Below are 27,666 nucleotides of genomic sequence, written 5' to 3'. Positions count from 1 at the left end.
AGGGAGTGCATCCATCATGGAGAGTATTATATAAACGTCCTGTCTCTAAGCGATGTGGAGAGTACTCCATTGTGCTATAGCTTCAAATAGTTTAGTCTCGAAATTTAATGAGATGGTTTTATTATATCTGTATTGTAATGCTCATGATACTGTTTTTCACATGTTTTTTGAATGTCCAAGACTTGGTTCTTTATTTGAAATACTTGAAAGATTGATTATAAAACTGGGTTTTTTGTATAACAATGTTTTGTTTATTTTAGGATATCGATATACAAGGTCGTGCCAACAACAATGTGTTCTTGCAAATTTTTTAATTGGTCAAGCTAAGCTAGCCATTTTGAAGTCTCATCAGTGTAAAAATGCAGGAAAGGATGTTGATATGTTGGCAATGTTTAAATCTTTAATAGAATCCCGAGTGATCATTGAGTATACATACTACCAACACACTGATAATGTTGCTTTTTTTGAATGGAGGTGGGGTGTGAGAGAGGCATTAGTGTCTGTGACTGAAGATAGAAGTTTAGTTTTTAATTGGTGAAATGGCATCAAAAGGAAGTGGTGCAGTATCAATTTCATCCTGAAGTGCAACAATAAAAAGCATATGCCTTCCATTATTAGTAAATTTTCTCTTGCCACTTCCACCTTCAATAAAATGACTAAGATTTGGAATAATTTGTGCATTGTCTATGCTTTTTAATGCACTAAGCTACAGTAGTAGTACTGGCTAACAAAAATCGCACAAGCAATGAAGATATATATTCTCTCTCTCTCTCTCTCTCTCTCAAGAGCATCGACTCAGTCAGTCTCTGTCTGGAGAAATACTCAAGACACACTTCTGTCTTTGCTTCTTTGGATCGTCTGGTCCAGCTCCTAAACTCCTTCAAAAGACAATCCCTACCATTTCTTCACTGAATCAACAATATATTCAAACTCGGGAATTTAACAGTCATTTATTAATAACGACGAAACCGTTTGTTATAAGTATGAAGCATGTTTAATACTTGCTCGGATGGATCTTTTCAGTCTTTCTCTAATAACTTGGAGGATTTTGATTCTATACGGAGTGTGCTTCTTTACAGGTTCGTAGGATTTGTTTTATTTGATAATATTTAGTGTTGTTTGTTGTATTTACATATTTATTTTAAAACGAGTAATTACCGAACTTTCTATCAATGTGACAAAATCGCTCATTTAGAAGCGTTAGCTGTCATTATAAACGTAATATTTACTATTCCTTTATTATGCTATTTGTTTTTTTAATTATGCTAATTAATACACTATTAAATGATTATGTTGTTGTTATAACTGCTTTCCACGCTGTTCAACAAAGCTTCCGTGTTGCTATAGAAACGACTCGATTCCACCAATCGCTGGTTGAGAAACGCGTCACGTGGCCGTTGGACTAGACCCGAATGCGGATAACAAGAAGAATGCGCCTCTTGAAACAGATCTAAATGGTTTATTGAGTATAAAATGCGCTAATGGCTTCTAGACTATTTAAAGATGAAACCGAGACGGACACACGCGACAATAAGGAGGATGAAGGAGGGAGCGAGACTGATTCTGATGCATCATGTTACAGTTACTCAGATTACTCCGAGTAAGAGCATAAACTAATTCAAAAACTCGAATTATTAATAACTGGATTTTTAACACTTTGCATGCTTCACTATAACACTTTTTGCAGTATGCATGTAAACATATTAGACCTGCATATAATGCTGTTAGCTTTATTTAAGTGTATTAAAATAGCAAAATCTATAATAGCTAGTTTGAGTACAAAACTATTAATGTTTTGGTTTATTTCAGTTGAGTGACCCACAAAGAGAGGCTCATGAAAAGGGAAAATAGACTTTGTCCATTCTCTGCCCTCTCTCATTTTTAAGGGGATTTTCTGTTTCCAATATGGAAAGTCAGCCATCATAAATAATTATATGCTATTCACCATCTTTAGTGAAGTTATGGATGTGGTTGCCAAGAGCTAACCACCATGTCTGGCTGAATATTGAGTTGAGTTTTTCTGGAATGAAGGAGAGGATTCGGTCTCAAAGCTTTAGGATGTGTGGCTTTCATTGCTTCTGTAGAGTTTAGTTTGTGTTTCAAGACACTCTTATATCATGTATTGCTTCATTACTGGTGCTGAAATACAGTCTGTTGCAAAAAGTGAGAGACTAATAATATATAGGCAATATTTTAACACAAATAGAAAACAACAAATGTGTTCTTTTGCAACAAATGTGTTTGTGAGTAGTTGATCATTTGCTGTACTTCATCTTAAACTATTTTAAAATACTATTTTTAATTTTAAATGAGTATAATTATATGTATACATCAGTGGCGGCTGCTGGTCTTTCAAAGAGGGGAAGCTCATTTTCGGCCTACATCATAAAAATTGTCCATTTATTTATACGTAAATTCTGCCATCGTGTGCAGTTTGCTAGCTGGCTACTTCACCGCCTGGCCTGCTGTATGAATGAATGAATGAACAAACGGTCTAAAAAAACATTAAACTTGACGGAGGAAATGTGGGAATTAGGTTAAACTGAAACAAGGAATGTGGTGTATAATTGTGTGAAACGTATAATGAAAATTGGCCAGCAATTTCGCCAAGCAAATATCAAGAAATAGGTTGCAGCAGTTTGTCTTTTGACTACACTTGCAAAGTCCACTATGGGACTGAGCTCGAATCAGTGTTGCCAACTTCTTTCGATGGAAAGTAGCTAAAGCCAGTTTGAAAAGTCGCTAAATGTCGCCAGATGACGTCATGCGCTAATTAGCATATTAATTACGTCATCGCGTCATATTGCCTTTTACATTTGTTTGTCTCTCTGTGCTCATACTGTATTTTAATGCAGCCAAATTCTCAATAAAACTGTTTTCCTTTATATATTTTACTGTTTATGTTGTCAGTCAACGGGATAAATATGAAATAGTGACTGAAACGCAGCCCTTTAAGAATACATAACCAGCTCTCCCTTCCAAGAAGTTAGTCTGCACAAAAATCCTAATTTATAATCGAGCCGTCGTCTGATGAAATCAAATAATACACACAAGATAAGACAAGACAATTCCTGTGCTGTGATTTCGGCTATATTTGCATGTAAAATTAGAGAAGCAACATAATATCTATTTGAACTGAACGCGCTGCTCCTCTCAGCCGCTCACTGAACAGAGAAAGAGGTGCGTGTGCGCGCTGACCTCGCGCCGTTGCGGCAGTTCCAGCGATCACAGAGACTCGCTAAGGTTTGTCAAAGAAGTCGCTAGATTTGTCGCTAGTCACTTTTGGGGAAAAAGGTCGCTAGGGTGGTCTGAAAAGTCACTAGGGTGGTCTGAAAAGTCGCTAAATTGGCAACACTGGCTCGAATGGCTTCAGCATCAGCGACTTCTTATAGGACACAATCGCTGTCAATCAAAAGGAGATGCAGTCTTTCGACAAACCCTCCAATCATCACGCAGAAGCCCGGAGTCCAGCCCCGCCCACTCCTCCATTCACCCCCAGAGACGCTGAGCGTCCGGGGGCGGGACATAATCGCAGCATTTATCCAATGAGCGTCTAGTTTTGAAGCACTGAAAAAAACTGTTCAAAGCAGCTCCATAGAAGTCAATGGACGCTGGGCTTCAACAGGCAAATACACTGATGCTACGGGACTATATAGCTGATTCTGAACGAACTCGTCTTCGAGATGAACGTGTTCTAACGCATTTTAATCAATAAAATGTTAACACAATAGTACATGTTTGACCATTAATTTTTTGACATTATAGGGGAAGCTGAGCTTCCCTTGCAGTCTTAAAGAAATCGCCACTGGTATACATGCAGTTTGCACTTTTAATATTTTAAAAACTACATGGAGTATAAATTTTAAAATGAATTTGTCACATTTGTAAAGCGTCCAAAGTAATTAACAATCAGTTGTCTAAGTCTAATATATGCTTTTATCTAAGTTTGAACCTTAAAATTGCGATAATTGTGAATAGTTAATGTCCAGTGTTGTTATTGTTAACTAAAACTAAAATAATAAAAAATGCAACTAGCTAATAAAACTATTTAAAAAAAAAAATAAGATTAAGATTAAGTACTAAAATCACCAAAACCAAAATAATAGAAATTAAGCTAAATAGGAATATTTGGAAAAATAAAAATGACTAAAGAACATAAAAATTACTTAAAACTTTAAATGATAACTGAAAATATCAAATAAAAGCTTATTCAAAAATTAAGTTAATAAATACTACACCAAAAATGGCTTTAAAACCATTTTCACCCAGAAATCGCTAGTAAATTTCACAATTAATTATAAAGAAACGGCAAGTAACACATTTTATTAATTAAACATGTAATTTTGAAGTAGAAAGACTGACATAGTATTTTCTTATACAACATACTCCAATAATCTTTGTTTTATTTACAACTTTGAAAAATAATTTTTACAGTGTATAATAGTATGTAAATAATACCAAAAAATATCCTGCAGTCGATTTCTACTTTATGAAGTTGATTGAATTGGTTTAGTTATTTCCTATTTATTCACATAGCTAATGCAATGGATAGATTTTAGGAAAAGAAGCTGGGCTGACTCAGAAAAGTTAGTTCTGAGAATAATGACAGTCAGAAATTTTAATTGTCCATCCAAGTACTTTTTTGAGGCTACTGTATTGTGGATTTCATCACTTGCTCTAATGTACTCTTTGTTTTGTGTCACAGTGACCTGGAGCCGGAATGGCTGGATGACGTCCAGAAGAACGGTGAACTCTTCTATCTGGAGCTGAGTGAGGAAGAAGAAGAAACTCTGCTGGCCCAGGTCTCTGCCAGTCACTCGGCTGCCACCAATCACGTCCGCTTCAGTGAAAAGGAGGCGGAGATCATCACAGACAATGGCAAAAAGCAAGTGGCCTCCAGCAACAAAACCGAAGCAAAACTCAAGAAGTTCACCAAGATCCTGAGGCGAAATCGGCGACCATCTCAAAGGAAAGCCACTGATGGAAAAGACGCAGGGTCTTCCCAGCGTCCCACCTCTATCTTGAAGAATCAAGCGGGCCAGCGGACTGGAGTTGTGTTCCAGCAGCAGCGTCTGAAGGACGTGTGCGTGTATCTGAACCCCAAACGTCTCGGCAGTTCTTCGCCTCCATTTCCTGAGGGAGGCGGTTTGTTAGAGGCCTTGCTGGGTGTCGTTCACCATCCTGGAGGAAATGCAGGGAAAAAAGGGGGGAAACTCATCATCCATGGTCTGCTCCCTCACAGTCCCGCTAGCAAGTGTGCGGAAATTCTTATCGGTAAGCGCAGCTAGACAAGGAGTGGGTCACTTAGGAAAATGTCCTAGTATTTTTACTTACAGACTTGCACTACAGTTCAAAAGTTCAGTACGATTTTTGAAACTTTGAACCAATTGCTTCGCAAAATAATTCACTGCTTCAAAGCGCTCAAAACACTTGATGCCTGCTGGTCAAAGCTGTTTAAATCCAAGCCAAACATACATAAACACGTGCAAATATTTTATTGAAAGTGTAATCTATTAAATGCAATTAGCAAATCATCAAGTACCATTAAATATGAAGTGTCAGTTTAACGTGTTCTTTTATTCATTTGCAAAGTTTGTTTTATAAAGGGCTTGGCTAAACAGTCCAATAAGAAACTATTTGCTATTACTTTTCCTTTTTTATTATACCAATGTATCATTAAAATGTCAACAAATTTGGTCCAAGATTAGTTAAAAACCATAGACACTGGTTCATGGGTTCAGCCTTACTGGTGAGCCATTGAAGCTTTGAAACATTACGAAACAGTTATGACGTAACAAAGCTTTTTTTTTACAGAAATCATGTGATTTTTGAAATTGTATATGCACTCTCAACCACTGGTTCGAAACAAATGATTCACAGAGGTTTCAAAGCTTCACAAAGCACAGTTTTGAAAGCATACATCACTAGTTTTTCAGTTTTAGCGCCCCCTATAGGCGGAATTGGGCGAAATTTGGTGTGTGTCCTCAAAATGTCCTGTTGTCAGCGTGTTTCAAGTTTCGTTATGTTTGGACATTGCGTTTAGCAGATACGTACCAATTTGTACAAATGGGTGTCTCTTAGATCAATTAATTAACTTATTACAGAACGTAATGTTGCTTATTGGAAGCAACTTGCTTTTATTCAGAACACCTTGTGAGCTTCCTACAAAAAAATCTATTTTTTTAATCTGTTAAGTCAAGTTACAGCTTGGTGTTGTGATTGGTTTTACTCATATTCTCTCTCATAACTGCCTGTTAAACACTCTAGTTTTATGTCCCTAGCACATTTGGTAATGAAATCATGCAATTGGAAGCTATTTTTTTTCAATTGCGCTGTATATTTACAGTGAATGTTTTTCTGTTGATGTCCTAAAGCGACATTCAAGGGGAACCCGCAGTCATTTTCTACCCGAGACAGACCAAAGAAATTCCAAACGGGTTACACCACCCTGAAAACTCTTTCCCCAGCAGCTTTTTACGATTGTTTCTCAAACGCCCTTCCATACTAAAGCAATTAGACCGTTTATCTGAAATAACTGAGGGAAATCTTTGCATGCCACAAAGGGAAGAGAGTGCAAATCTACAGAAGGCAGGTGGAGGTGCTGTTTGATGTGCATTTGCTTTTATCTTGTGATAGAGATACAATTTACCTAAGCTGTTTGCACACTGGACAATCAGGCGACAAGTTGCAGATGTTATTTTTTCATGTTTTCTGTAGGTGATGCCCTGGTTGCTGTGGACGATGTGGATGTTACTTCAGAAAACATTGAGAGGGTTTTATCATGTGTACCGGGCCCCACACATGTAAGTGCGAGTTTTTGTGTCTTTACCTTGCAAATGAGCATCTTTCTAAGACTAAATACTTGAAACATTGAAACAACATCTTTTTGAAGTTTGAAGAATGAACAAATGTGTGGCTCAGAATGTTTATTTGGCTCTGTAGTCGTCTGCAGCAGTCAAATAGTTCAATCCTGAGGTAAATATAACGATGAAAGCCAAGAAAAATCTTAAATATCAGACAAACGCTCAGTTTTCTTACCCGCAGACCTCCCGTAAACTCACAAATGCTGAGGGCACATCAGGTCAACTCTGCGTTTTGGGAGCTGAGGTCTGTTTTTAAGGGATTAATTTGACTTAATTGGCTTGAAATTAGAGTTTTTTTTAACAAGACATAGTCGTTTCAGATGAGCACTTTCTAAAATTGGTTTTGGTTTCTGGTCTGTGCTTCTCAGGCTTGCGAGTAAGTGCTCGGCCTGACTGATTTTATTCTTTTCCTGAAAACCCTCCAGACTAACAGTATTTTTTACATTAACAAACGATTCTGCAAATTATTAAGAGTTAAACCTAATTTGGTTAAATGTGCTTGCTGAAATATTGGCGTAATCTTGTCATAAACAATACAAATGGACTGTTGATGTGCATTAATCTTTGATAGCTTCCTCATGTCGTAAGCTGCTGCTGATCTCTTTGGGTTGGTGAGGCTGTTGCTTGTTGAAAAATGTTGGTAAAAGTTTGCCATTTTCAACTGCATTTTCCATTTATGGCCAAAATAGTGATTGACTTTGACCCAAAACACTTCATCTAAACCCCAAATCCAGAAGCTGTGTGAAGTCTGAATGCACATTGCAAATGAGCTCTAAACTCAACTCAACTAGTGTTTGAAAATAAAAGCATATAAACTTAAAACATTACCATATTACCATATTTTTTTATTTCAGAACCCCAACTGTTAAATTTTAGCACGCAATGTATCCCGCACTATTCATGCAGTCATGAATGAGAGATGAGCTGTTACATCTCTAATCGATCAGTTTGAAGATTTCTTTCTTACATTAATGGAGAGACTTGAGCCATATAGAGATCAGAATACCATTGAGACTTGTAAACAACCACTTATTTTTTCAGACCTTCATTCAGCAAGGTTGCATTAAATTGATCAAAAGTGACAGTAAGACATTTATAACGTGACGAAAGAATTAATTTTCAAATAAATGCTGTTCTTTTGAACTTTCTATTAATCAAAGTATCCTAATGAAAAAGTTTTTCACAAAAAATATGGCGCAGCAAAATGGTTTTCAATATTGATAATAATCAGAAATGTATCTTGAGCAGCAAATCAGATTGATTTCTGAAGGATCATGTGACACTGAAGACTGGAGTAATGATGCTGAAAATTCTGCTTTGCATCTCAGAAATAAATTACATTTTAGAATATATAAAAAAAGAAAGTAGTTATTTTAAATATTTCATAATAATACTGTTTTTACTGCATTTTTGTACAAATAAATGCAGCCTTGGTGAACAGAAGAGACTGCTTTTTAAGTTGTTTGAAACAGATCCTTTGCAGAAAGTCAACATACACTGAAAGATGAAAGATGCTCTTACATGCTCTTACACAAACAAGTCTTAACATCGTATGCAGTGGTTTTATAGGCTTTTTAGATTTTTAGTTATTTTTACTCAACAGAAAGTCTAAAAAGCTTAATTAAGAAGTCCTTTTTTGCAGTGCATTCTTAAAAATAAACCTTTGAACATTTCTTAAAAGAGCCATTTTTCTTCAAATGAAGAACATTTTACATTTACATTACATTTATTCATTTAGCAGATGCTTTTATCCAAAGCGACTTACAAATGAGAACAATGGAGGCAATCAAAACCAACAGAAGAGCAATGATACGCAAGTGCTATAACAATTCTCAGTTAGCCTAATGCAGTTCACGCAAGGTTTTTTTATTATTATTATATAATAAATAAAAGGAAAACAGATAGAATGGAAAAGGAATAGAGCAAGCTAGTGTTAGAGGCGCTTTATACTTTTGTTAATTGTATAATAAATAAAAAGAAAACAGATGGAATACAAAAAGATTAGAAAAGCTAGTGTTAGTTTTTTTTATTTTTTAAAGAAAACAAGCAGTAAATGAATAGACCAGTTTCGTGTAGACGTCACAGTTACGTCACTCGCAGCTGCGTGTGCAATGTGGTGGCAGAAACACACGGTAACCAGTGGAGTGCCCGGCAGTGACGGCGGTTACGGTAACGCTTGTTTTTGAAGGCCACAGGAAAAGAGCCATTATCCTGCGGAGAGGAGAGAGGGAGAAAGTGATTAAAGGACGAGAACCGATAGCAAATTACACCGTAGACCAAAAAGGACAGATGAGACTATTATGATATTAGGGTAGAGGAACTGTGCTCTTGTGAGGTTTCAAAAGGCTTGCCAAGATTTTAAAATGAGCTTCGCCTCGGCTGGTGAAATGATGAGGTTAGAGTTGCTTGGTCGTTGAATTTCAATGTTAAGACCGACCTGAAGAGTTACTAAACCACAGGAACAAAACCATCATGTCCACTGACACAGGGTCAGATTGTGGGTTTTTTTTTTTTTTTTTTTAAAGTAATGGTTTTATTCAATAAGGATGCATTAAATTGATCAAAAGAGGCATTTATAATGTTGTCAATGATTTCTATTTCAAATAAATAATGTTCTTTTGAACTTTCTATTTATCAAAGAATTCTGAAGAAACAGTTTTTGCTAAATATTAAGCAGCACAAATGTTTTCAACATTGATAATAATAAATGTTTTTGAAGCAGTAAATCAGTATATTAGAATGATTTCTGAAGGATCATGTGACACTGAAGACTGCAGTAATGATGCTGAAAATTCTGGTTTTATCACAGGAATAAATTATATTTTAAAACATTGAAATGGATAACAGTTATTTTAAATTGCAATAATTTTTACATTTTTTTATAATTATTACAGTTTTTACTGTACACTAAAAATTACACTTACTTTAACTTATGTAACGTAATAAGAAAAATGTAATATTAATATGTAATTTAAAGCAATAGTTTAATTTAGCTCAAAGGGAATAATTTGTGATTTTATAGGGATTTGAACAGAATCAGTGTTACGGCGATTCACTGAATGAGCCGTATAACAAACTCTGCACTGGATATTAAAATCCAAAATATAGTGAAAACACTATTTAATAGCACAGTAACAAGATCGGCAGACTTAAGACATTAACTTGAGCACAAAACACAAGATACTTCTCTTTTCAATATAAATAAGATTGTATTTATATAAACCTAAGACATAAACTAATCTAGCACATTAACAAGCATTCACACGTTGCAGAAAGAGAGAAAGTGAGGAAAGGATGAGTTTAAGAGAATGGAAATGTGAAATCCCAAGTTTACAGCAATATGTTCAATTGCATAGACCTGAACAACCATCAATCACTTATTTAACCCTCGCTTTGAGTTTCTCAATGAGGCTAAAATTTATATTAACTGCACCTGATTCAGTTAGAATCTGGAGGTGTACTTGCTTGCTTTGCCTGTGTAACGGGGTTTCCTTTGTGTCGTCATTGCAGACAGAGGGTTCCCCGAAGTGTCTGATTGGTTGAGAGTTCAGTAGTCGTGAAGTGAGGTCTTGGGCGTTGGCTGAGGATGCGGGGTTGGTCTGGTTGAAGTTTGAAGCGAGTGCAGTCGGAGCTGGACTTTGTAGCAAACTTATATTAGAACACGAAACTCCACGGAAAGAAAAGAAACTAAAGTAAAAGAATAAAAATAAAAGGATTTAACGAGACTAAGTTGTTTTCCTTCTCATTATGGTAGCAGCTGGCACGTGGGCCAGAGCACGCTCAAAGAGCAGCATGCGGTGGCAAAAGAGAAGAAGAGGAGAGAGACGAGACTAAGAGAGTAAGTGGAGTGACTAAAGAGAAAGTTTGATGGTGTCCTGAGTTTTTAAACTCTGCTTTCAGACCGTCCCATCTGGACGTCTTCAAGATTCAAGATTCAAGAGTTTTATTTGTCACATACACAATTATACAGAGTATAACCAGCAGTGAAATGTAGGTCAGGTCCGCTCCAAGGACAGTGCAATTATATAGTATACAATATTAAGAGAAGAAAAGTAGAAAAAATTAAATAAAAGAATAAAATAAAAGATAAGATAAAAAATATAAATATAAATGTGCAGGTCAGTATGTTGTTGACTTAAATAGTAATAAGAGGAATGTGCAAAAAAGTTGTACAGGGTATTTAAATAGCAGCAATATGAGGTAGAGAAAAATTATGAATAGCTTATTGATATATTGATATTTACATGGAGTCATGTGATGTTATGACACAGAGTTAGAGTTTAGGAGCCTGATGGCCTGGGGGAAGAAGCTCCTTCTAAGTCTCTCAGTTTTTGCCATCAAGCTACGGAAGCGCTTACCAGATGGAAGCAAAGTGAATAGATGGTTACCAGGGTGATTTGAGTCCTTGAAGATTTTAACAGCTCTATTTTTGCAGCGTTTGAGGTAGATGTCCTGCAGAGAGGGGAGAGCAGACCCTGAGATGCGCTCAGCTAAGCGCACAACTCTCTGTAGTGCTTTGCAGTCCTGATTGGAGCTGTTTCCATACCACACTGAGATACACTTTTTGACAAGTGTATGAAGTCAATACACTTTCTATGGTCCCTGAATAGAAAGTTTTCAGGATTGCTGGTGAGACCCTGAATTTCCTCAGCTGTCGCAGATGGTACAGTCTTTGCCTGGCTTTCTTGACCTGTGTTTGGATGTGTGTAGTCCAAGTCAGGTTCTCGGAGATGTTTACACCGAGGTACTTGAAGCTACTCACCCTCTCCACAGGGGTCCCACTGATCATAAGAGGAGTGTAGGGCTGCTGCTGTCTCTTCCTAAAGTCCATGATCAGCTCTTTAGTTTTGCTCACATTCAGAGAGAGACAGTTGTCCTGGCACCATGATGTGAGACTCTCTACCTCATCCAAGTATGCGGTCTCATCGTTGTTGGAGATGAGGCCCAGAACCACAGTATCATCAGCGAATTTGACAATAGATGTGGAGCTGTGAGAGGACACGCAGTCATGCGTGTAGAGAGAGTAGAGCAGGGGACTCAGGACACAGCCCTGTGGGGCTCCTATGTTCAGAGTGATGGAGTTTGAGGTGAACTGGCCAACTTTCACCACTTGAGGTCTGCCGGTGAGGAAGTCTTGAATCCAGTCACAGAGTGAGGAGTTTAGGCCGAGGTCTGTGAGTTTAGATGCCAGCTTGATGGGGACTATAGTGTTGAAAGCTGAGCTATAGTCAATGAATAGCAGCCTTACATAATTCCCATTGTTGCTGTCCAAGTGTGTGAGGGAAGAGTGGAGTATCCAGAGTATCAGGGATGGAGGAGCAAATGTGGCTCGTTACAAGTCTCTCAAAAACATTCATGACTATAGATGTGAGGGCAACTGGGCGATAGTCATTCAGGCAAGAGGGTTTATTGTTCTTTGGCACAGGGATAATGATGGATTTTTTGAATGAGATGGGAACCACGGAGGTAGCAAGGGACTCATTAAAGATAGACGTGAACAAACCAGCGAGCTGATCGGCGCAGGACCTCAGAACACGGCCGGTTATCCCATCAGGTCTGGCTGCTTTCCTGACGTTCACTCTCTTTAGCGCCCTCCGAACCTCATCCTCCGACACGGTGATTACAGGATCATCGCTGCTCTGCCTGCTGCTTCCTGACGCGCTGGTCGGCAGAGTCGCGCCGCCGCCGTTGCCATCGAAGCGGCCGAAGAAGATGTTTAACTCGTCGGCCAGCAACGGATCTGCTCTCATCTCCACGGAGGATTTGTTTCCGAAGTCACAGATGGTCCTCAGTCCCTGCCACATCCGTCGAGAGTCGTTGAGCTGGAAATGAGACTCAATTCTCTCTCTGTATCTTTGTTTAGCTGCTCTTACTGCACGACCGAGAGCATAGCACGATGCTCTGTACTCGCTCGTATTCCCAGACAGAAGAGCCTCATTGTAAGCGGCAGTGCGTGTGTTAACCGCGGCACGGATTGTTCTGTCCACCCACGGTTTCTGATTGGAGAATGACCTTATCGTAATTGTTTCTGTAGCTTGCTCGGTTAGCGTGTTTACGAAGCTTAATGCTACATCCGTGAACTCGCTGACGCCAGAAGAACTCGCCCGGAACATGTCCCAGTCGACGTCATCAAGAGCCGCCTGCAGCATAGTCTCTGAGTGGGAGGACCAGCGCGTCACTACTCTCTGCACCGGAGGTTCCTGAACGAGCCTTTGTTTGTATCCCTGTGTTAGAAAAATGGCGGCATGGTCCGATTTGCCAAAAGCCGGTAGTGAGCGGGCTTTGTAGGCATCCTTGAACTGAGTGTAGCAATGATCCAGTGTGTTTGGTCCTCTAGTTGGACAGGATACGTGTTGATGGAAGTTCGGCATGACCTGTCTGAGGTTGGCTTTGTTAAAGTCCCCCGCGATGATAAAGGCAGCGTCAGGATGTTTGTTGATGTAGCCGCTGAGCACATCGTGAAGTTTAGACAAAGCCAAGCCGGTGTCTGCCTGTGGTGGAATGTACACAGCAGTAACAATGATCAATGAGAACTCCCGGGGCAGATAAAATGGGCGGCAAATAATGGAAAGATGTTCCAGATGAGGCGAGCAGGAACGTGACAGAATGGAGATATTCCTGGGATCACACCATTTCTTGTTGATCATGAAACACACTCCTCCACCCCTGGATTTACCGGCCTCTGCTGTTCTGTCCGTCCGAAAGACAGAGAAGTTATCACTTGGCATTACAGCAGTGTCCGGGACCATGGACGAAAGCCACGTTTCTGACAAACAAAGGATGTTACAGTCCCTTATGTCCCGTTGGAAACTAATCCTGGCTCTAAGATCGTCCATCTTATTCTCCAAGGATTGGACATTAGCGAGGAGAATGCTTGGAAGAGGAGGACTGTGAGCCCTTTTCCTGAGTCTGACTCGAATTCCAGCACGCTTCCCGCGATGTTTCTTGATCCGTCGCCTCGGGGGGGTATTGTTTATCTCCGCGTTCCGAAGAATCTCCAGAGGCCACGCAGGATTCGTGGATAAAGTGTCCTGAAGCAGGTTGGTGTAGCGGTTTCCAATGTCCAAAAGTGTTTCTATGTTGTAGGTGATCAGTGCCGAAGTGAGATGTGTAAAAAGAGAAAGTAAAACTAAGTAAAAAAGAAAGTTGAAGCAAAATCTCAGCGGAGCGACCCGAACGGTGTCCGAACACAGCGGCGCCATCTTGAAACGTCTTGACCAATTAGATACTGTCCTTGCTCGGGGTGTTGCTCTGTTCCTCCACCAGATCAATAAATCAGCATGTTATCTGTTCAGTCAGAGGTCCGAACTTTACAGGCTCTTGCAAAGTATACTTTTGAACATGATTTCTATAACAAGACTATGATGCATTTGACAAAGAATTGATTGGAAGAAACATTTAAAGCATGAATTTTCAAACTGATACATACTAAGCATGATTATTACCCTTTAAGGCTTAAGCTATTCAACACTTATTAAAAGCAAGACATACACAATGAATGATTAAAACGTGGATAGTCTAATATGTGGGTTACAAACATAATATGGGGTTCTGCATAGAAATGTCCTTTTAGGATGATTTTATGTGCATGTGAAAAAGAAAGTCTTTGTGTAGTTCTATGGAGAACGAAGGCATGTTCTTTAGACAAAGGAATTTTGGTTTGTCTTTGTCTTGTATGGAGGAAGACCTGCCCAAGAGTCTGTAGCTCATGATTTTCTATCACAGGTTTACATGTGACCATCAGTCTTGAATACTTGCAACACATTTGACAGTCTCCTTCCTGAATTGGAATTATCAATAAGTGTTCTTTTGTCTCAAGGTTGTAAGCTATTCTGTGAAAGAGGCTTGCTGGTTAGTTTGCTTGCTTCAGAGTAGCTGGAGCTAGGAATCTGATTTACGACGATGTCCTGTTTCCAGGCCTCTCTGCATTCCAGCTCCTCAGGTTTCAATGTTCTGATGCATCTTAGATTTGTCTGATTCAGTCTCTGATATCTTACACTTAAAACATTCATAATTAAACTGGCTGTACAAGTTATTTTAACTTAAATTATATTAAACTGACTTAAAAAAATCAAGGTGAATGTTCTGTAAATTAAGTTGAAATTGCATTTACATTTATTCATTTAGCAGACGTTTTTATCAAAAGCGACTTACAATTGGTTAAAATAATCTGAAGAATTAAAGTAATAGAAAAATATGGGGAAAAAATAAGCTTTGCCATCAGATGAATACATTATATTTTAAAATATATTCAAATAGAAAATTTGTATTGAAATTTTAAATAGAACAACTTTAAATGATATGGTCAAATAAATACAGCCCTGGGAAGCAGAAGAGACTTCTTTCAAAAACATTACAAAATCTTACAATAGTTGTGTAAGTATCATATATGCTGTTTTTTTTTTTTGTTTTTTTTAAGCAACATATAAATAAAAAATAATACTTGTATAATAATAGCTCTTAAATGTGTCAGCCAGACCTCTTTTGGCCCTAATCTATGAAGACATCATATCTACATTAACATGCATTCATTTAGCAGACGCTTTAATCCGGAGCGACTTGCGGATGACGTGTGATGTGAATGTGAGCTCGGTGTGGAAGCTGCTCTAATAACAGGCTGCTGTGGTTTTCCCGCACGCTGTCCTCCAGCTGTTTGAGGTCAGCAGACACTCATGTGCGCTCGGCTCTGCATGTTAAACAGCTGCGTGGGAGTGAATACGCCACTTTCTGTGAGCTGCTGCTCTCCTTGATCTCTGAGTGCACTGCTTTTATGAGAAAGTTTGTTTTTAGCAGCATTATGTGGCTGACTTTGGATCTATGTTTACCTTGAATCTCAAATCTTATGTATGCTTCGGGTCTTCTGCTCATGAAGGATGCATTTATTTGATGAAAATTACAGTAAATACAGTAATAATATTACAATTTAAAATAGCTGGTTTCTGTTGTTATATATTTGTAAATGTAATTTATTCCTGTGAGTCAAAGCTGTATTTTCAGCATCATTACTCCAGTCTTCAGTGTCACATGATCTTCAGAAATCATTCTAATATATGCTGATTTGCTTTTCTGATTATTACCAATATTGAAAACAGTTGTGCTGCTTCATAATTTTGTGGAAACTGATTTCAAAAGAACAGCATTTATTTGAAATAGAAATCTTTTGTTACATTACAAATGCCACTTTCAAAATAATTTTGCATGTGGGAAATCAGACACAAAGAGATCAGATGTGGAGGAACGGCACAGTATTACTGCAAAAACGGTTTATGTTTCTGAATTACTGAAACAACATGTGGTAGAGCACAGCGAGTCTGTTTTACACAACCACATCTCTTTACACCGTCATCATTCAGCCTTTCTGAGGTTATTTACTTAAGTTAAGCTTGATGTCAGGCTGTTGCACCAAACATATAAGTTATGGCCTACTTATTTGTGTCAAGTAATACAACCCTGGCAGTGGCTGAATTGTAAAAAAAAATTCAGGGGGGATGGTGCAGTTGGGGGGGGGGGGGGGGTGTCGGTTCTGTGGCTAATTTTACACAATGATTACAAAATTGGTTTCTATTTAATGAAAAATTATCCTTATTAAATGAACTATTATACGTTTTTTTCCTTCTGGGGCCTCAAATAGAGGAATTTTGGTCAATATTGATAGTTGAACAATATTTAGCTGAATGTGGTTTTGTGCTGCCCTGTTTTAATAAATGACTTGCTGAATCATTCATACAAACGATTTGTTCAAAACGGATGATTCAATAGAAACGAAACAAGTGAGACCATCTGGATGGACCGTTAAATCACTGGCTCACTGTATTCATTCAAAAACTGATTTATTCACAGAATGAATGTCAGCTCTCCTATCGTCTCTGAGTCCCTCACAGTCACACATACATTATGTCAAGAGAATGTCTTTAAATTCTAATCAAAGAAAAATCATACCTTCTGTTGTCTTCTTTGTAAAGATCTTCAAAAGTTGTGCTTGAACCATTTTGCACGAAAAAATTACGAAATTGCTTCTGCTTGTGCGCAGCTTGTTACAGTACTGAGTTCTGATTGGCCAATCGCCGTTAGTTCGTATATGATCATAAGTAGTGACTTTTAACATTTCATGTCCATGATAAGTTTTACGCAATGCACAAAATTAATAATCCAAAGGGGATTGTAAGGGGGGGGGGGGGGGGTGCTTGTACAGAGAGGATGCTTTTTGTCTTTTTTTTTCGACCTCAATTCGAGCCCTGAACCCTGGCTATAACAACCAATATTATGCCGTTATTTTAAGTTTAATTTTGCTTGACCTTGGTGCAAAGGAAAAAGTTGTTGGCGAGTGTGTAAAATAAATTTGGGGATCTCAAAGAAAGAACCATCATTTATTGTCGTCTTTCCAATGTTCATGCTGAAATGAACAATTTCTCACAAAATAAATTGTAGAAAAAGAAATGTTTTGGTCATTTTTGGTAATACTGGTAGTTTTCTGCCATGACATTATCCATTCATTTTACAGACATTTTTATACATGTATGTATCCCCCTCATTTATTTAATACAGTAAAATTATAATAAATGAATACATTAAATATTAATAATGTTATAAAAAAATAAAAATAAATAAATAAAATATTACTCGCAAATTATAATGATTTTTACAATCATTCTAGGTTAATTTTCCAAATTTGTGAAATTTATGTACATTTACTGATACAGAAATACCGAAAAATATTTTAAAATAATAAATTAATATTATAAAATATAATATTGTAAATAAAAATTTTAGGGCCAGATTTACAAAATGGCAAATTAGCACGAAAGTTTCTGTGGGTGATTTACTAACAACGCACACAAACGCAAACTCATTTCCATAATGACCAACGCAATCAACGCAATCCATAATGACCAACGCAATCAAAAGGGGAAGTCGTGGCCTAATGGTTAGAGAGTCGGACTCATAATCCAAAGGTTGCGGGTTCGAGTCCCCGGCCGGCAGGGATTGTAGGTGGGGGGAGTGAATGTCCAGCGCTCTCTCCACCCTCAATACCACGACTGAGGTGCCCTTGAGCAAGGCACCGAACCCCCAACTGCTCCCCGGGCGCCGCAGCATAAATGCCCACTGCTCCGTGTGTGTGTGTGTGTGTGTGTGTGTGTGTGTGTGTGTGTGTGTGTGTGTGTGTGTGTGTGTGTGTGTGTGTGTGTGTGTATTTGTTCACTACTCACTGCTGTGTGTGTGCACTTGGATGGGTTAAACGCAGAGCACCAATTTCGAGTATGGGTCACCATACTTGACAATACGTCACGAGAAAAAAAAAAAAAAAAAAATCTAAAAAATCAGATAATGTGTTCTTTTGGCATTCCAGATAAATGAATACGTGTGGTCTCCCTTCTACCACTCGTTCTCTGTTGCCTCCTCCCAGCAACAACAATAGCATCCATTTCAAGTGCAAAATAATTTAACATGTTTTTTTAAGTGTTGAATAATAGCGTAAATACCAGTAATTTGACAAACACAAACATTAGTAAAACGTGTTGCGTGATTCATTTGAATACTCCTCCCATAAGTTTATCTAGACTTTTCTTAGTGTGAGTGTATTAGAGTATTGTTCATCACAGTATTAATTTGAGGTTGTCTCTCAGGTGAGGTTGACTCTGGAGACGCTCTGTCCCGCCGGGATGGCTCCGGACTCGAGAGTGAAAGCGGCTCCTGCGGTCAGTCAGCTGGTGCGTCTGCTGTGGGGCGAGGACACCGTCGAGCTCCAGATGGCCATCGCACACGTCCCACACATAGTTATGTACCTCTCGCTCAAACTGGACTCTGATTCGCCACAGGACGAGGTCAGTCCGTTTGTCTTCATTCAGAGGAACACTGCGCAAACTCTCCCCATTGATTGCATTACAAATGTCATTTTCAGCTTGTGAGAACTGGGCAAATCTTAAGCAGCTGTGTCAGCGCTTAATCCATTAACATCCAAAAGAGTTTCCCCAGTTAAGGCCCAGGATTGAGCATGAATGTCTCTGCTGTGCCACGAGGAAACAGGAGAAGAGAGCGAGACGTTTGCCTGCGTCTGGCTGAATAATTCACTGCGAGACGCTGCATTCCCATCAGAGAGAAAAAACGCTCAGCAGGACTTTGCAAAGTTTTCTTTTTAAAGGCTTGAATTACTCGATTCATAAAGAGAAGCAAAATGTGAATGAAAAGTTACAATTGGTGGAAATGCAGCAGGGCGACTTTCACAAAACCTGTGCAGGACATGTGTAGATAAAAAAACAACATAACAGAAATAAGACAATTGTAGCTAGAAATGTGTTTTAGGCCATTAATGTATTTTTTTGTATTGTACAGTTATTTTCAAGACAATTAAACACATTTTGCCCCCCCCCCCCAAAAAAAAATCAGAATCTAAAAATATATTAAATATAATTAAAATATTGTAAATAAAGAGTTAGATATATATATGCAAAGTAATACAAGTTACTGAAACAGTAATACATAATATGTATGGAAAGAGAAAGAGAGGGAAATTGTATTGTTGTAATTAATTATAATATTAAATTATATAAAATATAAAACATTAAACAAATTATAGTTATTTCTTACATGTTTAATGATTATTTATTGAATATTTATTTCTATTTAAATCAGCATAAATGTTTTTTTTTCATAACTTTGCTTTATTTAATGCTAAATATTATTTTTAATCTTCCCCAGAATTTGATTATTCTTGTTATATTTTTGTAATAAAGTATATTGCAAATTACAATGCCATTTTAAAATTAAAGTCAGTATAAACTAGCTTAAATTTCTTTATGCAAAATATTTCATTTATTTCACTTTTTGATTTTTTAAAAGTAATTTTTTACTGAAATATGCCATTTTTTTAATTTTTCATTTGCGATTCACCTAGTACAGGGAAGCAATATTTTAGTATTATTAATGCACTATTATAATTTTATTATTATTTTTAATTGACTTTCATTTTTATATTTTCAGTTTTCATTTTAATTTTTGCTTAGATTTGAGTCATTTTGTTATGTTGTTTTGCCATTTTTCTTACTTTTTGTTCTATTTAAATATTACTATTTTGGTAAAAAAAAAATTAAGTTTTTGTATTAAAGATTTATATATTTTGTATATAAATAAGATATATTTTGTATTATATATATATTTTTTTTTATTTAATTTAATTGTTTTATTTTATTTTATTTTATTTACATGTTCCTTGTCTTATGAACAATCCATGCTTCTTCAAAAAAGTTCATGTTTTACCAGATTTGCTTAATACATGTTCCTAATCTTAAGAACAATTCAGACTTCTTAAAATTTGTAATATTCATTTTGTAATATTTTATTTTTTACATTTAATTAATTAATTAAATTATTTATTTATTTACCCAACTTCCTATTCTTATGAAAAATTCATGCTTCTTAATTTTTTTGTATTTTAATATTTATTTAATTTTTTATTTCATCATTTGTTTGTGCTTGCATGGCATTAATACAAAAGTGTCATCAGATTTTGTTTAAAATAAAACATTTCTGGTCAGAGTGAATGCTCACACTTTATTTTTTCATTATGAGAGATATTTATTCTCTAATATATTTTATTATTAAGCTATTCATTCTCTAAGATATTTATTATTATTTTTATTATCTTGTAACATTATTGACAAGGGAAACACTTTTGTCCTCCATTTAAGCAAAATGGTCTCAAATAAAATTCCTAAAGCATTTATGTTTATCACGATTATGCATACATGCTGTAAAATGACTTGGGGTCAGCATTACCTGGTAGATTGATTTGTGTGTCCTCTCTGCAGCAGGAGATTCTGTACCAGTATCCGGCGTCTGAAGCTGCGCTTCATCTGAAAGCGGTGAGAGGTATTTTCCTGACGCTCTGTGACATGCTGGAGAACGTCACGGGAGGACAGATACTCAGGTGAGGGGCTTTATCAATATTTATCTCTTATGCTCACCAAAGACTGCATTTATTTGATGAAAATGCAGTATTAACAGTGCAATATTATTACAATTTAAAGTAACTGTTTTCTATATGAATATGTGTTAAACTGTAATTTATTTCTGTGATCTGCAGCTGTATTTTCAGCATTTCTCCAGTCTTCAGTGTCACATGATGCTTCAGAAATCATTCTAATATACTGATTTACTGATCAAGAAACATTTCTGGTTATGATCAGTGTTAATAAGAGTTGTGAGTGGTTTTGGTGCTGTATATCGTGTCTCTGTAGCTCGTCTCTGTGGCTCCGGCAGCAGTTGGTTCATGTGGGCTACTGGAAGGAAGGATCCAATCTGCTGGTGATCGCTGTACCTGCCAGCAGGTAATTATCATCTTTATAATCACCCCGCCTCTCAACGGCACATTGCAATCTAGATAATAACTATAATAACGCTCATTATAATCAGCTCAGCTCCTAAAACTAAACAATAATCTCTATAATCATCCTGTCCGCATACAACTATCTGTAATTTAGATAATAACTCCAGTGATTGTAATTGGTATTGGTATCAATTATTATGATCTTGGATGTCATCTTCTCAATAATAATCAATAATCTCAGTAACCGGATCCATAATGCCAGATGTTCAGTTTGTTGAATGAAGAATGACACAAAAAATGACATCTCTCAAGAAATACTTTTAGAAAAATCTTTATTTTATTTTACAAAAGCATGTGATTTCACATTTATTTTTATTCATCTCTATTGAGAGTGAATGTTCACACTTTTTGGTTTAGATTTCTATTTTTTAAATGTTATGTTCATTTTAATTTAGGGGTAAACAACAACAATTGTAACAACAACAAGAACAATATTAATATTAGTATTATTTTTACTAAATAATTTTAATGAATTCAGTTTTTTAGTTTCATTGTATTTCTCACACTTTATTTTATTTCGAGCTTTAGTGTTGTTTTTGTTTAATTCACAATTTTTTGTTCTTTTATGTGTTTTTATCTTATTTTATTTTTTATATATATATATATTTTAACTTTGTTTAATTTATTAATATAAAAGCATCAGAAATTTAGTTTTGGATACTTCTATTTTTAAATGTCATGCCTTTGGGTTCATTTTAAATGCGGGTTAACAATAATAATAATAACAACATGATATTAATTCTTCTTATTAATTAAAGCTTGTTTAGTTTAATTGTAGTTTTCATCTTTCCACTTTTCATCTTTTCTTATTTTATTGCTAGGTTTTAGTATTGTTTTTGTTTAATTCCTAACATTTTCATTATCTATTAGGATTAACCCCTTGAGATGTACCATCTGGTTTTTATGAGTATTCAGTAATATTTTAATTTTGAGGTGACTTATAGAGATTGTTTGAGTGTTTGTTTCTCAGTTTAGTGTGTGTCTGTCCTGCAGGCTTCCTCTGTTGTTTCTGCAGACTGTGATTGAGGGAGTTGTCCGAACGCTCAAGGTCATGTACGGCTCTCTTGACAGGTATGTCTGAGTATTTCTGGAGAGTGTTATGTGTGTGTGTGTGTGTGTGTGTGTGTGTGTGTGTGTGCATCCAGCAGCTGATGACTGTGTAAACTCCGTCTCTCCTCAGCTGCTTCTGTGAGGAGGAGAACGGTCCTCGTCTGGATCACTTCTTCTGCCTCTTCTTCCAGCAGCTCATCCAGCCCTCGCGTTTGATTGACAGCTCCAGACCGCCCAGCCCTGACACCTCTGGGAGCTTGTTCTTAGACGGGCTGCCGGCCGTCCGGTGGCTCACTTTACCAGCAGATATAAAGGTGTGACTACTGAATGATGCATGAGCTCTGAACGTAATCACATGTCTCATGTCTCAGGCATTAGTTTAAAGGAACATTTCACCCAATTCTGTCATTTAATCACCTTCATGTTGTCCAAATCCATATGCTGCTGTTTCGGTGAACATCCTCATGCAATTGGTACAATATAGGTGTAATATTAATAAATGGCACGCTCTCAGGTGTTCATTATGTTTTGGCTGTTTCTCAAGGTGGAAGTGGACACTGTGCTCTCAGACTTTGAGTCGTCAGATTTTGGTGACATGGTAAGATAAGAGTTACTGAGCTCAGATAACCCGTTTTTTTATTATCATAACTGCATAACTATGGGAAAACATTAAGGAATGAAATCAATATATTATTTGATGACTGGAAGTCAGGTTGTGTTTTGCAGAGATACTGTAGTGCTTTTTTTTTTTTTTAAGTAAAACTAAAACTATTAAAAGATAGTTTTGGTACTTGATATTAAATGAAACTAAATGATGATAACATAAAAATGTAAACAAATGTTTTAAATATTTATGAAATATTTATTTATTTAAGTTGAAGCACTAAAATAATTTACTGAAATAAAAACAAAAAACCTAAATAAAAATAAAAATTGACAAAAGCACATTTAAAAAATCTTTCAAATGAAAATGGAAAATCTAAAAATAAAAGCTCATTTAAAATGTTAATAAATACATTAATATATAATAATATAGATAGTATTAAAAAGCTAAATTTTATATATTATAATTATAATAAATAATAATAAAATGATTATTTATATTGTGTGTGTGTGTGTGTAAAATCCAATAAAAATTGCATATGAGTACAGAAAAAAAATCACCAAAACTTAAACTAAAATTAAAATGACAATATATAAATAAAAGACTCTTAAATCTTAAATGAAGTGAAGTAATGCATTAATAGTATATAAATAATACTAAAATAGCACTGATGTGGTGCACAAAATGGAAAAAAACGGCTACATAATTTAAACACAAATTTAATATCTTAGAGAATAAAAAAAATACAATTTTTAAAAATACAGTTTGATGGACAGTACATTTTTATGTGTATGTGTACAGAAAGTTAATTTTGATTGCTGGATGCAGTCTTACTGTATTAGTCTGATATGGCTGATGGTTCAGTTACTGTCTGTCAGATTGTATTTGGATTATTCTGTAAATACTGGATAGAAATACTTTTAAATGCCTTTATAACAATTTCAGCATGAAGGGCTTGGGTTTGTGGGAGGGAAACATTATAAACGGGTTTTCTCATTATAAATGTACAGTACTAAGCAAGGTTATTATCGGTACCTAAATCTAAAACCAATAATATTGTACCATAATTAACTTGGATAGTATAGCAATGACAATATAGTAACACTGATATGAAATAACCCTTTCTCTGTTCTCTCATTGGTCAGTCTGAGGATTTCTATGGCATGAGGCGTCTGTACGTCATTTTGGGCTCCTGTCTGTTTTACAAGGTGAGTGACGAATTCAAACATGCTTGTAAAGGTGTCTCATTCAGGTTTAATCTTAAGCACGTTTGACAGAAGGGCAATGTGCTGCTTCTTGTGAATGCAGCTGTCAGCTGAAGAGACTCTATTAATTATGAATGATGATGTGAAGAGGACTGATTAGTTAAGTCTCCATCTGTTGCTCCTTAAAGGGATAGTTCACCCCAAAAATGAAAACTGTGTCATCATTTACTCAGCCTCAAGCGATTCCAAACCTTCATGAGTTTCTTTCAGATTTTGAACACAGAAGAAGAGGTTTTGAAGGATGTGCGTAACCAAACAGTTGACGGTAACCATTGACTTTCATAGCATTTTATTCCCCATTTTAATGTCAATGGCTACAGTCAACTGTTTGGTTACCAACATTCTTGTATAATAAACTTACATAATTGCACTTTATAACTCGCAATTATGGATTTATATCTCACAATTCTGAGAAAAGAAGTCAGAAGTGTGAGATATAAACTTGCAATTGCAAGAAAAAAGTCAAATTGCAAGACTAAAGTCAGAATTGCGAGATATAAATTTGCAATTACAAGAAAAAAGTCAAAATTTCAAGAAACAAGTCAGAACTGCGAGACATAAACCCGCAGTTATGAGAAAAACATCAGAATTGCGAGATATAAAGTTGCAATTGAGAGAAAAAATTCAGTTGCCAGAAAGTCAGAATTGCAAGAAAAGAAGTCAGAATGTGAGATATAAACTTGCAATCACAATAAAAAATGTCAAAATTGCGAGAGATTAAGTTGCAATGGTGAGAAAAAAGTAAATAGCAAAAAAAGTGACAATCGTTTTTTTTTTTATCCTGCAATTCTGACTTTGATATGCAATTGCAACTTTATATCACCCGATTCTGACTTTATGACTCGCAACAAAATTTCAGAATCTTGACATGTAAACTCGCAAATGTGAGAAAATAAGTCAGAATTGTGAGATAAAAATTTGTAATTATCTGTTTTATTTTTTATTCATTGGCAGAAATGGGCTTCTCTAGTTAGCAGTGTTTATTTTCTTAGTCACGCTCATTTTTCCACTACTGAAGGTCAGGAACACAGATCTGTTATTTGTCCGTCTGTCTTGCAGGGATATCTGATAGCGAACCACCTGCCTAAAGAAGACCTTCTAGACGTGTGCCTGTACTGTCAGCATCACTGTCTGCTGCCGCTGGCGTCTGAGCAGCGCGTGGGGCAGCTGGTGGTGTGGAGGGAGGTGTTTCCACAGCGGAGAACACAAATCAGCACCGCATCACATCCTGGATACTGCAAACCACACGGACGACACTTCCTGCTCATCGTGGGCCTGGTGAGAGATACTGTTCTTTTGACCTTTCTATTCATCAAAGAAACATGAAATAAAACGTAGCACAGTTTCCACAAAAATATGAAGCAGTGCAACTGTTTTCTACATTGATAATAATAAATGTTTCCTGAGCAGCAAATCAAGATTCAAGAGTTTTATTTGTCACATACACAATTATACAGAGTATAACCAGCAGTGAAATGTAGGTCAGGTCCGCTCCAAGGACAGTGCAATTATATAGAATACAAATATTAAGAAAAAGAAAAGTAGAAAAAATAAAATAAAGATAAAAAATATAAATATAAATGTGCAGGTCAGTATGTTGTTGACATAAATAGTAATAAGAGGAATGTGCAAAAAGTTGTACAGGGTATTTAAATAACAGCAATACGAGGTAGAAAAAATTATGAATAGCTTATTGATATATTGATATTTACATGGAGTCATGTGATGTTATGACACAGAGTTTAGGAGCCTGATGGCCTGGGGGAAGAAGCTCCTCCTAAGTCTCTCAGTTTTTGCCATCAGGCTACGGAAGCGCTTACCAGATGGAAGCAAAGTGAATAGACGGTTACCAGGGTGATTAGAGTCCTTGATGATTTTAACAGCTCTATTTTTGCAGCGTTTGAGGTAGATGTCCTGCAGAGGACATCTACCTCAAACGCTGCAGTATATTAGAATGATTTCTGTAGATCATGTGACACTGAAGACTGGAGTAATGATGCTGAAAATACAGCTGCGCATCACAGTAATAAATTACAGTTTAACACATATTCAGATTGTGATAAACAGTTATTTTAAATTGTAATAATATTTGACAATATTACTGTTTTTACTGTATTTTTACTAAGTCCAAACAGCTAATAAAAACATTACAATAATCCACTCCACTCCAGTCCATCAATTAATGTCTTATGAAGTGAAAAGCTGCATGTTTATAAGAAACAAATCCATCATTAAGACTTTTGTAACTTCAAACCATTATTTCTGGCTAAAGTACCAGTCCATAATCCATAATAACACTTCCTCCAGTGGAAAAATTCATGTCATCTGAATCAGGAGAGAAATATGCACAGATCAAGCACCGTTTACAAGTGAAAGCAGTCCAAAACAGTTATTATATTATATGTGTCCCTGGAGCACAAAACCAGTCATAAGTAGCACGGGTTTATTTGTAGCAATAGCCAACAATACATTGTATGGGTCAAAATGATCTTTTTTTTTTGCCAAAAATCATTAGGATATTAAGTAAAGATCATGAAGATATTTTGTAAATTTCCTACCATAAACATATCAAAACTCAATTTTTGATTAATAACATGCATTGCTAAGAGCTTCATTTGGAAAGCTTATTTCTTCAGCTTTCAGATGATGAAAAAAAAAATCAGTTTAATAAAATTGACCCTATGACTAGTTTTGTGGTCCAGGGTCATGGATTTTGTGGATTACTTGTAGATTAATATGGTTTGAGCTCAGTAATTTAACACTGAATTATTGAGAATATAATGCACACCCAATGTACAACATTGTTTTTTTTCTAATTGATGCTTCCAGAGGCACTTCATGCAGTGTGTGTTGCTGGAGGCCGGTGGTTGTGCTTCGCCCGCACTGGGATCTCCAGGTCCAGACTGCGTTTATGTGGATCAGGTCAAAGCCACACTCCTTCAGCTGGAGAGTCTGGACGCCGCCATAGAGGAGCGGCTCTCGGCTCCGCCCACTCCCTGCCTTTCCTGTGCCGATTGGTTCCTTCCTGCCGGTGGGCGGGACCGTCAAGATGGCAACGGCAGCTCGCCGATCCTCAGCCGTCTGACGGCAGCCATCAAACCCCCGTCGCCGGGTAGGATGGGGCGGAGTCTGTTCGGGGAGGCGGGGTCAGGGTCGTCGAGTCTGAGAGGACAGAGGCCGAGTCCACAGAGGAGTCTGTCTGACAGCGGCAGCGAGGGTCACACCGACGGGACGCCGTCCTTCACTTCAGATCTGAGTCCTCATGCCACACCGGACGCAGTGCGCCGGATGCCCTCTAGTGGCACACGCAGAGACTCCTTCGGCTCGGGAGGGTCAGACGACAGCCTGGGCAGCGCAAGATTTTTCAAGGTGTTTCTCTTATATTATTCATAGTTCATGTCGTGCTGTTTCACTAGTAGTACATTTTACAGATGTCAGTCTCACAAAAGGAATATTTCATAGTAGTGTATCATACTGAAAATGAAGTAATTCAGATAAATT

The 27,666-nt window shown here is 36.8% G+C and overlaps 1 protein-coding gene across 1 annotated transcript in view; it reads left to right on the top strand.

The window, feature by feature from the left end:
- Positions 1 to 1,404: 1,404 nt before the first annotated feature.
- The window catches only part of LOC306867526 (protein inturned-like), a gene marked incomplete at its 3' end in the record, with an annotated part of 34,202 nt that continues 7,940 nt past the window's right edge, over positions 1,405 to 27,666 (top strand). Inside the window, exons 1-12 of the mRNA XM_079413202.1 lie at positions 1,405 to 1,600; positions 4,706 to 5,274; positions 6,718 to 6,803; positions 18,488 to 18,685; positions 20,669 to 20,787; positions 21,098 to 21,187; positions 22,240 to 22,317; positions 22,427 to 22,610; positions 22,841 to 22,894; positions 24,046 to 24,108; positions 25,225 to 25,443; positions 26,995 to 27,534. Coding sequence (XP_079269328.1) covers positions 1,482 to 1,600; positions 4,706 to 5,274; positions 6,718 to 6,803; positions 18,488 to 18,685; positions 20,669 to 20,787; positions 21,098 to 21,187; positions 22,240 to 22,317; positions 22,427 to 22,610; positions 22,841 to 22,894; positions 24,046 to 24,108; positions 25,225 to 25,443; positions 26,995 to 27,534 — 2,319 coding nt within the window. The 5' untranslated portion in view covers positions 1,405 to 1,481. The remainder of the gene's footprint in view (positions 1,601 to 4,705; positions 5,275 to 6,717; positions 6,804 to 18,487; positions 18,686 to 20,668; positions 20,788 to 21,097; positions 21,188 to 22,239; positions 22,318 to 22,426; positions 22,611 to 22,840; positions 22,895 to 24,045; positions 24,109 to 25,224; positions 25,444 to 26,994; positions 27,535 to 27,666) is intronic.

The sequence above is a fragment of the Barbus barbus genome, assembly GCF_936440315.1.
Source record: "Barbus barbus genome assembly, chromosome: 1".
NCBI classification, from domain to species: Eukaryota; Metazoa; Chordata; class Actinopteri; order Cypriniformes; family Cyprinidae; genus Barbus; species Barbus barbus.
Note: the sequence above shows the minus strand (reverse complement) of the source record. Positions and strands in the feature narration are given on the sequence as shown.